The sequence below is a fragment of the Neoarius graeffei genome, chromosome 16 (genome assembly GCF_027579695.1).
Source record: "Neoarius graeffei isolate fNeoGra1 chromosome 16, fNeoGra1.pri, whole genome shotgun sequence".
NCBI classification, from domain to species: Eukaryota; Metazoa; Chordata; class Actinopteri; order Siluriformes; family Ariidae; genus Neoarius; species Neoarius graeffei.
In genome coordinates this window covers 28,984,552-28,997,837 of record NC_083584.1, presented here as the reverse complement: position 1 = coordinate 28,997,837, position 13,286 = coordinate 28,984,552, and the positions used below count along the sequence as shown (strand labels likewise).

Genomic DNA, 13,286 nt, shown 5'->3' with positions numbered 1-13,286 from the left:
GTTCAACATAACAGGCGCATTCATTTTGTGGTTTGTAGGCACATTATTTTTTGTGGCTATATTTTGTTAGATTTGTTTCACGAGAGCCCAAGCTGCAAAACGAGCCAGTATAAGTAAATCCATCCATTCATCCATCCATTATCTGTAGCCGCTTTATCCTGTTCTACAGGGTCGCAGGCAAGCTGGAGCCTATCCCAGCTGACTACGGGCGAAAGGCGGGGTACACCCTGGACAAGTCGCCAGGTTGTACCCCGGGCTGACACATAGACACAGACAACCATTCACACTCACATTCACACCTACGCTCAATTTAGAGTCACCAGTTAACCTAACCTGCATGTCTTTGGACTGTGGGGGAAACCGGAGCACCCGGAGGAAACCCACGCGGACACGGGGAGAACATGCAAACTCCGCACAGAAAGGCCCTCGCCAGCCACTAGGCTTGAACCCAGGACTTTCTGCTGTGAGGCGACAGTGCTAAGCACTACACCACCGTGCCGCCTCCTAAGTAAATACAAGGGAGGGATAATTTAGGTCATCACTTTAACCATTTTTTCATGGTTAAAAAAACATGGTGAACTTACCTTGCTTGATGGAAATACACTGAGAAAGATGGTGCACTTCTCTGCGTCATGCACATAGATGTAGTATTTCCTGTTTATGTCAAAGCATGTTCCTGATTGGTGATGGTAAAAATGTCACTTTGTCCAATAAAGTTGTGATCTACAGTTAGTTTATGCACTACTCATAACAATGTACCTTAATATGGTTTAGAGCCCCGTTTACACACTGACTTAAGTGTAACTAGTTGCAGGTGGCCTGTGCTATGGCATGAGGGTGAGGTCTGTGTGAGATGCCATGGGTGGATGAAGCTTCTCTGTATGACAGGTTGTTCACACTCCACTGCTCAGCACCATCACTTACCCTGACAGGATGGGAAGTGACTGTTTGTGTTTCAGATGCTGAGTTTTGTTATGGGGCCAATTCACCGAACAAATCAACGGTGACAACATTTTCCGCTTCCCCCAAATCAGGCCAATGCTCGTAATTCCTTTTTACAACCAGTCATTTTTAGTGTTGAACATTTAAAATAAGGTGTTGCTCACTGGAACTGAAGGCATAGTATGATTTTTTTTTTTTTTTATGAGCCACTTCATAGATCTTAAACAGCAGTACCTGCAAGCCCTCAGTGATTTACTGCAGCACACATGCCAGATGTTAGGAGGCTGGAATAAAGACAGTTATGGTTGTAATTTTAACTGACTTCAGTGGTGAAATAACGTTTGCTTGTTTTTCTGTCCAGGTCTTTAATACCTACTCAAATGAGGATTACGATCGCAGGAACGAAGAGGTGGATCCAGTAGCATCTTCAGCAGAGTATGAACTGGAAAAGAGAGTGGAGAAACTGGAACTTTTTCCAGTGGAGCTGGAAAAGGGTGATTTTTTTTTTCCCTACAACACCATACTGATTAGAGTGATTTACTGATGGAGCCATACATGTCAACCTTTGGTCAATCAAACCTGTATAACCAACCTCCAAAATCCGTATTTCCCTTATAAAATCCGTATAAGATGCAAATTAAAATAATTTACCTAAAATTTGAATGATAATTAACAATGATATATCCCAGTTACTTTTTATTCAATATTAATAACAATAAACCTTCAGAATGAATACAAAGCTCCAATGTTTGACAAAAACACAAAGTGTTATCAGCGTAGTTACGAAGGAAATACTTCGTTGTTTGGAGACAGGTTTCGCCGAGCGGCTATTATGCGCGAGACTTCATATTAGCCACAAAGTCAGGAAAATCTGTTCGTAAAATTACGTTATAATGACCAAATACAATGAAAAGTATTTTTCCAGTCTCACCTGTGAAAGGTAATCCCATGTGATCTCGTTTGGACGGTAAACCTGTTGGTACAGTTAAACGCAGCACGTGAATGAGGCATCTTTATTCTCGGCTACTGTCTAGACGCTATACCAGAGATGGTTGAAGAATCTCCACTTTGCCCCATCCAATATGGCGGCGAGGATGACGTATGATTCTATGCAGAAGGCGGCGTCTATGTTTATATGTCTATGACTTCCCGGTTGGCGGGATTCTCGCAATGCGGTGTGCGCATGATCAAAAGTGGAACGAAGTCTCGCTACCACAAGAGAACGCGCGATTTCATAAGACTCTTTACTGGCTGTCTGTGGTGTACAGTACGTTTGTAAATGTTATGTCTTTTATCATCGTGGGAATTGATTATAGCTCTAAATAAATATTGAAGTTTTTTTAAAGAATCCGTATAACTTTATTTATACGCCCGTATACTACGTTTATTGAATCAAATCCGTATAAAATACGGACATTCCGTATAGGTTGACATGTATGTGGAGCACGTGTGCATGTAACATGTGTGGGGTTACATGGGTCAAATTATACAGTACATATACTGAAATCCCAGTCAGGAAATCCTAGAAAATAATGTTACTGGGCTAAATGTACCGTACATAAGGCACCTAGTTAGTCTGTTGTTGAGTAAAGGTCACTGTGGGTGTTGGACTTACTTTTTTTTAATCCTGGAAGTCTCAAATTAACTATTTACAGGATTTATACACACATCGCATTTGCCCTCTTTTACATTTATTAGCTCACCTGCTGTAGGGCGATGATCTATTGCCATCACGTGGTGTCCATCGTCCGTCCGTCCGTCCGTCCGTCCACAATTCACAAAAATTGCTACTCCTCCCTGAGTTTTCACTGGGTTTTGATTCTGATTGTTTTCTTTGGAAGATCCAATCAGTCTGCACAAAAGTTATTCCCTGGTTTTATGATTTCTCATTAACAAGTTGCTAATTAGGCTGATTAGTGAACTTTTGGGAAAATTGATACACTTCCTTGAGTTTTCAGTGGATTCTGATTGTTTTGTTTTGAGGATCAAATTGTTCTAATTGTTCTCATGAAGAGCAACTTAGCTAATTATAAATGAGTCTGGTTTATAATGGTATGGACATGTGAGCTACTGCGTCACTGACGCTCTGATCGATCGATCGATCTATCTATCTATCTATCTATCTATCTATCTATCTATCTATCTATCTATCTATCTATCTATCTATTTTCTAATAATGCTGTGAAAACAGTTAAGCCTCATGATTTTCAGATATATGAACCATTTGTAATAAAATTAAATAATGTTTATTCTTGTGTGTGTGTGTGTGTGTGAGAGAGAGAGATCGTTTACCCCACATCATTCTTATTATGCCATCGATGTGACCTCATGCTATAATGCCTTGCTCAGTTGACTGATATAAGGGTTGTTTTACAATCAGGGTACGCAAGCTAAAAATCACATTTAACACTTATTATCTTCAATATCAAAAGGCTTGACTAAATAAACTTGGTTGTTTATTGTAGCCCTGTGATAGATCTATTTACCATGCAAAAAAACATTTGGTGATAACGCTATTTTTGGTGAATGTATGGCAATATATGTTATATTTAGCAAAATTACTCGTGTCATTTAGAAAAAGTGCTTTTTTGACCACGGGTAGCTCCAAAAGGGATGCACTTAAATCATTCTTTATACCATAAAACACATATTTGGTTCCATATCATTGGAAACGTAGTTAAGTTTTAATGTTGAATGCCAGTAAGTTTTCAGACTGTTTTGATCAAATTAGTATGTAATTGTGTCAAAAAAACGTCCTCTCCGAGACAGCTAATTTTTCAATATAAAATAACATATCTAAAATGATTATTTTCATCCTAAAATGTGGTCAAGATATTGGGACATAAATATTAGAGACAACTAACACAAAGCTTACAGCCTTATATTTAAAAGCACTATGGAAGTAGTGGATTCTGAATTGTCAAAAAAAAAAAAAAGTCCTCTCCGAGAATCACTTCATTTGTTTCTCCCAGCCCTGCTTAAAGCTACACTTAATCTTCTTTATCTTATAGCAGATTACACAAAACTACCATACACATATGTCAAAAAATTACCTGAAATCTGTTCTTTAACTTGTCCACTTAAAAACTGGTACAAGAACCAGTTTGAATCAATTTGAATTTTGGACCCCTGGGACACAAACTTTGCACCCTGATTGTAAAACAACCCATAAGACTTTAGCCTCTCACTGAACATCACATCCAGCCTCCACTGCTACACGAAAATGTCTATGAATGCTTTATTTTGTTTATGTTTAATGTTATTTACTTATTTACTTACTTACTGTCCAGATGACGATGGTCTGGGGATCAGCATTATTGGCATGGGAGTGGGTGCAGACGCAGGCTTGGAGAAACTGGGCATCTTTGTCAAGACTGTTATTGAAGGTGGAGCAGCAGAGAGAGATGGAAGGTAAGGACTTCAGGGAGACAAAGAGATGGAGGGTAAAAGAAACAGACAGAGAGGTGGGGAATAAGTACGGATTCATAACCTCTGATCTGCACCACTGCACCCTTTTCCAGACCTTTTTCTCAGCTTTCTGAGATTAGCTCATGACGTGAAATGCGAAGAAAGGCTTTATGGTGCAGAGCATGGAGAGAGGAAGGGAGGGGAGGCCATCTTGTAGCAGGTTGCCTGCTTAGCCTGGGTAACTTTAACTGCCACAAACAGGATTAAAACAGAACTAAGGAACTTCCTACATGAAAATATTAACGATATTGGGATCAAGTGAGAACATGTGCATGGTATTAATGTTGTAGGGATATGGGAGAGACCACTGTCCCAGTTTTTTTTCCCAGAAAAAAAGACTGAAGTAGTACCTTTCTCTCTCATGTTGCCTACAGTAGCTTGCTGAAATATGAGTGAAGATAGATAACTTTCGGGAGGAGATTAGTGCGCGACTGGAAAGATTGCCCTCAGGTCTCTGATTGTAGGAAGCCTGAATGTAATTTCCTCCACCCTTTATTTAGTCTTTGTCTGGCACTGTGCTGGTTTAATAGCACAACTTTGGGCAAGATCTGCTGAGGCCTTTTCTGAGTTATCTGTAATTCCCACTCCTTCTCATAGAGCTGATGATTCCTAGCACAACATTAAGGCAAGGCTGAAACTCGAGCTGTGTTTATGCCACACTCATAAGAAACACATTAAGATTCTGTCTTGCAAGCACTCTGCCACCTGCTTGTCTGTTTAACAGAGTGGATTTGCCAGCAGTTTTGTATTCAGAAGGGGTCAGTGGATTGAGACACTAGTTTATAAAACAGCAAAGAAGAACAAAGTGCAGCAGTTAAACAGAAAGCAGCTGAAGGACAAATCAAGCAGTAGTCAAGAATTTATAGAAATTGTGGCAACGGAGCGTCTTAACACACACACACACACACACACCGCGAGTTGGCCTAGTGGTTAGCGTGTCCGCCTCTTGATCGGGAGATCGTGAGTTCTACTTGCGGTCAGGTCATACCAAAGGCCATCATAAAAAATGGTACCTACTACTGTCTGGCGAGGCACGCTGCAATACAGATGAGAGGAGGGAGTCAAACTCTCGTGGTTACCAGAGGACCAGCCCCCCACTGTAACCCTAGCTATGTAATAGGCAAGAGGCCGAGGGCTACAGAAACAGAGATCGGCGCCGCCCTATGCACCATATGGTGTGGAAAGGACTTTACACACACACACCTATTTCCAGCTATTTAACAAAATTCAAAGAGATCCTTCTTGTCCTCCTGTCCTAACATTCCCACGCTATAACTATAATTCAAGTGAAGTTGTGTCAACAGAAAATACCGTACTATTTAAATTGACTCTGCCGTTTTAGTCCGTATATTGCGCTCATGGTTATGTCTGTGACAGCTACAGTACTGTGCAAAAGTTTTAGGCAAATGCAAAGATATGTTGTAAAGCAAAGATGCCTTCAAAAGTAATCAAAAACATTTATGCTAACAACAAAAGTCAAGTCAAGTCAACTTTATTGTCAAATATGCTATACATGCTCGACATACAGCACAGATGAAATATCAGTCCTCTCTGACCCATGGTGCAAACAGGCAATGCAATAAATAAAAATAGAATAATTGAAAAAAACAAACAATATAAACAGTATAAACACTCTAGATAGGAACTAGACATAGACTAAACACTCAAACAGTATAAATAAACAGTATAAACACTAGATAAGAACAAGACAGACTAAACACTCAGACAATATAAACAGTGTAAACACTAGATAAGAACTACACACAGACTAAACACTCAAACAGACAATATAAACAGTATAAACACTCTAGATATGAACTAGACGTAGACTAAACACTCATATATACACACACACACACACACATAAATTGGTTCAAATAACCAAACAGTCAAGGGCACTTGAGGTATAGCAGGTAAACATGAAACATGAAATAAGCAGTATAAACAAACTAGCAGCTGTTAAGATGAGGTAGTGCGCAATAGTGCGAGGTAAAGTGAGATGTCTCATCATCTCTAGCCGCTTTATCCTGTTCTACAGGGTCGCAGGCAAGCTGGAGCCTATCCCAGCTGACTACAGGCGAAAGGCAGGGTACACCCTGGACAAGTCACCAGGTCATCACAGGGCTGACACATAGACACAGACAACCATTCACAGTTAATTTAGAGTCACCAGTTAACCTAACCTGCATGTCTTTGGGGGAAACCGGAGCACCCAGAGGAAACCCACGCGGACAACATGCAAACTCCACACAGAAAGGCCCTCGCCGACCCCGGGGCTCGAACCCAGGACCTTCTTGCTGTGAGGCGACAGCGCTAACCACTACACCACCATGCCGCCCAAAGTGAGATGTGCGGTAACAAAAATGGTATTAACAAAATGCTATAAAGAGCAGTAATGAGTAAAAAAAAACAATAACAACAACAACTAAAAGTCAATAATTATCGTGATGACCCTTTGCTTGAAATAAACCTCGGTAGTCTCAGGTACAATTCATGCAGTTTCATAAAGAAATTAGCTGGTAAGACTTACCGAACATCTTGGAGAATCTGCCACAGTTCTTCTGGAGACACTTGCTTTTTTGCAGGCAAAACGCAAACATTTTTCTGTAACATCGAATTTTTGTTGGAAAAGTAACGTTTGGAACGATAGAATGTTATTGTATTGACTTAACGCAAAAGTCATGAAATATATAACAAATCTGTAACAACATTAATGTAAAAATACATTTGTGTAAAAGACTTACTTTTGCACAGTGTTATATAAGAGGATTAATGTACAAAAAATAGATATACTACTCATCATCATCACCCTCATCTGTTCTCTCATAATATACTCCAGCCCGAGATTTTGGTGCATTTTACTTAATGTGAAAACTTTTTTTCCCAAACTGTATGTGGTCCAGGGAACCGATTTCTGGTCTTTGTCAGCCTTTGATTAATTTGACTTTGTCTACCCTGTCATCTTCTTTGTAATGTTGTGAAGTCCTATTTTTTTTTTTTATTAATTCCAAGCCTTGCTTTCCAAGTTCTGTATTTCTTCTGTATATCTTCCTGATTTTGCCTCTCACTTGTTACAGAGATGCCTACTAGTACGGATTGGCTGTATTTTGTACGGAAAAGTTACGTAAATACGATGTTACGGCAAACAGTGTTATTCTGTACGGAATTATTATAAAGTCAAAAAAAATTCCAGTGAGTTGTTTTTAAATGTCCAAGCGACTTTTTCAATCCATGCGCGATTCACGGCTAGGCTATTTATTTTTACGACAACCGCACATGCTGTGTGTGACATGCGCAGATTCCGCACATTTGTTCGCGCTATTTTCGATACGGTAGAATGGCCGTGCATTACACCCAGTCAAAAGGGCAATGGATACGCGCACTGCAAACTGTGTAGAACTGACATTAACATCACTCATGGTGGTCGCGATGACTGCACGCGGCATGTCAACTACAAAAAAAAAACATGTGGAGTATGCTGAAATGGCGAGTCAGGCGGAAAGTAAATCTGGGGGTATCCAGCAGTTTTTTACAAAATCTGTGGATGAAAAGACACGGAACGTGACACGTGCTGAAGCGGTGATGGTTGACCTGTGCTTGGAGTTGAACTTGCCAATTAGTGCCATGAAATGTGAGTTAAACTTATTCAGTTTCTTTTTACATGTCTGATTTTTATTCACTGAAATATCAAACACTGGCTGTACTTCTTTAATTCAAAGTCTTTTCAGTGTTGCAAGTGCAAATGTACATGTAGTATGATCAAAAACAGAATTTTATGATTAGTGCTGTTGGGATTGTGGCAAAAAATTGATCATTCCACTGTTTTAAATACAATTATAAATGTCATTGTATTCAATGTCTCTTCTGAAGCATTATGCTGAAGTATTTATATATTGGGACATTAAGATAACAATGTCGGACTCTCTTTGGCATGAAATAAGAAATTTTTTTTTATTTTATTAGAATCCGTTAACAGGTAGAACATTTTGCCAGGCAATATAATAGAATACTTTTGAGGAGTTACATTCAATACCAATGATTGGTAGTCAACCGTAATGTCTGCAAACAGGGAACACTATTGTATTTATAAAAATGTGATATATTGTATGCTCTAGAAATTTGTTGAGTGGAAATTCAGTTGAGATGGCTGCTCGCGTTTTGTTTATTCAATTCACACAAAACAGTTCTTTTTAATAATTTAAATGTTAAACATATTGGTATATACACCTCTTTATAATGGAAATGTGCATAAATTAATGTTACTGAAAGTCATTCCAAAATACTGAAAAATGTTTTCAAGAATACTGAAATTCAAAATTTGGGGTAGGCATCTCTGCTTGTTATAAAGTTATAAAACATATACCAAGTTTATGGACTTGCATCTTATACAAGTTGCATTTAATAATTTGGTTTTCAGACATTCAACCAGTCATATTTAGATTAATTTGTTTAAATTCCATTTAAATTCAAGTCTTTGTCTTTTTATTGCTTCCATGTGTACAGTAGAACAAACCTGTGATGATAAAACTTTCCCCAGATAAACTGGGACTCAATCCTAGATACAGACTTGAATATTTGGGCCGAATCTATGAGCACTTTTTAACCTGCTCTCCCACTTTCCTGTTCTCCAGGATTAAGGTGAATGATCAGATTGTGGAAGTTGATGGCACCAGTCTGGTGGGTGTGACACAGAGCTTCGCGGCGTCTGTGTTGAGAAACACCCAAGGCGTAGTCAGGTAAGACTCCCAAGTAATCCCAAACAAAATTATATAGTAGTATATTTGGGATTATTTATATTGTATGTTAGTGTTGGAGTACGTGAAATCAGTCTTGGTCTCAAGACCACTTTTTGAAGGTCTCGTCTCGGAATCGAGACGAGATTTTTACTCTGTCTTGTCTTGGTCTCGGTCATCAGGGTTTTATTTCAATACCAGTCAAGACCACAACTGTGGGGATTTCGCTAAATTATCCTATGCATTTTCTGATTTATTTGTTAATATCATTACTATGTTTGGATGTAAAACTTCCTGCTACAAATGCAACCAATAACACGACTCATTGCCAATTTGAAATTTTCGTTACTGTTAACGGCCATCACCTCTCTCCCTCCTCTGCCCCCCTTCACACACACACTGGTCTGGTCCTGGCCTTGACTCGGTCTTGCCCGGACTCTTGTTCTTGACTTGGTGTGAATCCCTCAAAATCTTGGTCTTGTCTCAGTCTCGATACACTCTGGTCATGACTTGGTCTTGGTTTAGGTGGTCTTGACTACAACACTGTTATACATACAGTGGTGCTTGAAAGTTTGTGAACCCTTTAGAATGTTCTATATTTCTGCACAAATATGACCTAAAACATCATCAGATTTTCACACAAGTCCTAAAAGTAGATAAAGAGAACCCAGTTAAATAAATGAGACAAAAATATTATACTTGGTCATTTATTTATTGAGGAAAATGATCCAATATTATTTATCTATGAGTGGCAAAAGTATGTGAACCTCTAGGATTAGCAGTTAATTTGAAGGTGAAATTAGAGTCAGGTGTTTTCAATCAATGGGATGACAATCAGGTGTGAGTGGGCACCCTGTTTTATTTAAAGAACAGGGATCTATCAAAGTCTGATCTTCACAACACATGTTTGTGGAAGTGTATCATGGCACAAATAAAAGGAGGTTTCTGAGGACCTCAGAATAAGCGTTGTTGATGCTCATCAGGCTGGAAAAGGTTACAAAACCATCTCTAAAGAGTTTGTACTCCACCAATCCACAGTCAGACAGATTGTGTACAAATGGAGGAAATTCAAGACCATTGTTACCCTCCCCAGGAGTGGTCGACCAACAAAGATCACTCCAAGAGCAAGGCATGTAATAGTTGGCGAGGTCACAAAGGACCCCAGGGTAACTTCTAAGCAACTGAAGGCCTCTATCACATTGGCTAATGTTAATATTCATGAGTCCACCATCAGGAGAACACTGAACAACAATGGTGTGCATGGCAGGGTTGCAAGGAGAAAGCCACTGCTCTCCAAAAAGAACATTGCTGCTCGTCTGCAGTTTGCTAAAGATCACGTGGAGAAGCCAGAAGGCTATTGGAAAAATTTTTGTGGACGGATGAGACCAAAATAGAACTTTTTGGTTTAAATGAGAAGCGTTATGTTTGGAGAAAGGAAAACACTGCATTCCAGCATAAGAACCTTATCCCATCTGTGAAACATGGTGGTGGTAGTATCATGGTTTGGGCCTGTTTTGCTGCATCTGGGCCAGGACGGCATGTCATCATTGATGAAACAATGAATTCTGAATTATACCAGTGAATTCTAAAGGAAAATGTCAGGACATCTGTCCATGAACTGAATCTCAAGAGAAGGTGGGTCATGCAGCAAGACAACGACCCTAAGCACACAAGTCATTCTACCAAAGAATGGTTAAAGAAGAATAAAGTTAATGCTTTGGAATGGCCAAGTCAAAGTCCTGACCTTAATCCAATGGAAATGTTGTGGAAGGACCTGAACCGAGAAGTTCATGTGAGGAAACCCACCAACATCCCAGAGTTGAAGCTGTTCTGTACGGAGGAATGGGCTAAAATTCCTCCAAGCCGGTGTGCAGGACTGATCAACAGTTACCGGAAACATTTAGTTGCAGTTATTGCTGCACAAGGGGGTCACACCAGATACTGAAAGCAAAGGTTCACATACTTTTGCCACTCACAGATATGTAATATTGGATTATTTTCCTCAATCAATAAATGACCAGGTATAATATTTTTGTCTCATTTGTTTAACTGGGTTCTCTTTATCTACTTTTAGGACTTGTGTGAAAATCTGATGATGTTTTAGTTCATATTTATGCAGAAATATAGAAAATTCTAAAGGGTTCACAAACCTTCAAGCACCACTGTACATAAAGTAAGTATGTGCTGTATATATTAAATATTATAAGGTAAATGGGATACAGTAGTCTAAACCATACATACACACACACTTCTGAAATGTCTTCTCATTACTAGTGGCTTGTCCTTTTATGCTAATGAAGAACATTACTGCAGAATTTCAGCTGCTATTTTCTGGTTCTCCCATGTGTGAGAAACACAAAGGCCGCAGTTCTCATTAGTGTACTGAGACGCCTTCAGACACAGAACAGAGCGACTCTTTGTGTTAGTGGAGGAAGATTTCAGTGAAAGAAAACACACTCTTCATAAACACTAAAACGACACAGCATGACAGAGATTTATTTTTCCACCAAAATCATCTGTGCAGTGTCCCACCCTGCTCTCTCTTTAATCACCTCTCGTCTTCAGCGTCTGCAACTGTCATATACATGACAAAGATTAACAGCAGAGTGTATTCTTTAGAATAACCTGGCGACTTGTCCAGGGTGTACCCCGCCTCTCACCCATAGTCAGCTGGGATAGGCTCCAGCTTGCCTGCGACCCTGTAGAACAGGATAAAGCGGCTAGAAATAATGGATGGATGAATGAATGGATGGATGGATTCTTTAGAATAAATATTGATGTTGCGATTAAGAAATACATATTTTGTTTTTAAATCTATTTGTGGTTCGATTTAAATTATGTAAGAATCTGCTGTACAGGTCCCTGTGAATTAGCAGTTACTATAGAACCAATCATGCATCAAAACCAGCTCCTTAGGTGGCTCAGTCGACTAAGTTGCCATGCCATAAATCCGGGGACCCAGGTTCGATTCTGACCTGAGGTCATTTCCCAATCCCTCCCCATCTCTCTCTCCAGCTCATTTCCTGTCTCTACACTGTCCTATCCAATAAAGGTGAAAAAAGCCCAAAAAAAATATTTAAAAAAAAAAACAGCTCCTTAATATTACCTTGTGATTTACCGTACCTTTCAGTTGGCACTACTGCTAGAACTGCCGTTGTAGAAAGTTAATCAACACCTTCTGACCAAGCTGAAGGGAGATTTCAACAGAGCTGCTGTTGTATAATGATTCATAATGTCTAATAACCACTGATTAGCAAGGTACCCACCCCCTAACTGCTCCCCGGGTGCTGTAGTATGGCTGCCCACTGCTCTGGGTGTGTGTGCATGTGTGTTCACTGCTTCAGATGGGTTAAATGCAGAGGATGAATTTCACTGTGCTTGAGTGTGCATGTGACAAATAAAGGCTTCGGCTTCTTCTTCAATGCTTTCACTATAATAATAGTATAACACTTTATAATATGTTATTGTGTTCATAGGTCATTATGGATATGTCCTTCGTCGAAAGTGTTACCAGCTCCAGTCTTCAAAATCTTTCTATTAAACCCATCTATTCTTTTTTCCCCTTTTTCTCTGATTTGCGCTCTCCTTCAGGATCTCCCCTTCTTGTATTGAGCGTGTCGCCTTGTGACCCAGATTCTGCTGTCTTTCTATATTTAACCTAGAAATTAATCCAGGTCTCAAATCACATATACTGGAATGGTCACTGAATCTGACTGGACAGATGTATTCAAATTGAATCTAAGAATGATTTATTGGGTTATGAGTCAGTGAGGATTTGTGAGCATTTTGTCAGAAAAGGTTAAACGGCTCGCCTGTCAGCCCAGTAAGCACACTACATCTGACGACCCTTGTGTATGTGTGGACGCTGGCACACAGGCCTGTTTCCAGGTCAGCTCCGCTGTAGAGCCACAGGAGCAGCGAGCAGCCCAGAGGATTTCCTCGGCTGATATCTCAGATGTACCTCAGGGCTGGGTCCAGATACAGAACACTTAGGAGGTCGTCCTCCTGCTTTAGTTTCACACACTGCCAAGAGATCACTTGGTACTTTGGGGAAATGAGCAGAGATAATATTATTAGAAGCTTGTCTCTTTTTATATTTGAAGTCTGTAGCAGAAAGTTTAATGTAGGTTGAAGAATATATAA

The 13,286-nt window shown here is 39.7% G+C and overlaps 1 protein-coding gene across 1 annotated transcript in view; it reads left to right on the top strand.

Moving 5' to 3' along the window:
- The window catches only part of ppp1r9a (protein phosphatase 1, regulatory subunit 9A), a 117,228-nt gene that overhangs the window by 51,775 nt on the left and 52,167 nt on the right, over window positions 1-13,286 (top strand). Inside the window, 3 exon segments of the mRNA XM_060942748.1 lie at window positions 1,304-1,436; window positions 4,233-4,353; window positions 9,042-9,146. Coding sequence (XP_060798731.1) covers window positions 1,304-1,436; window positions 4,233-4,353; window positions 9,042-9,146 — 359 coding nt within the window.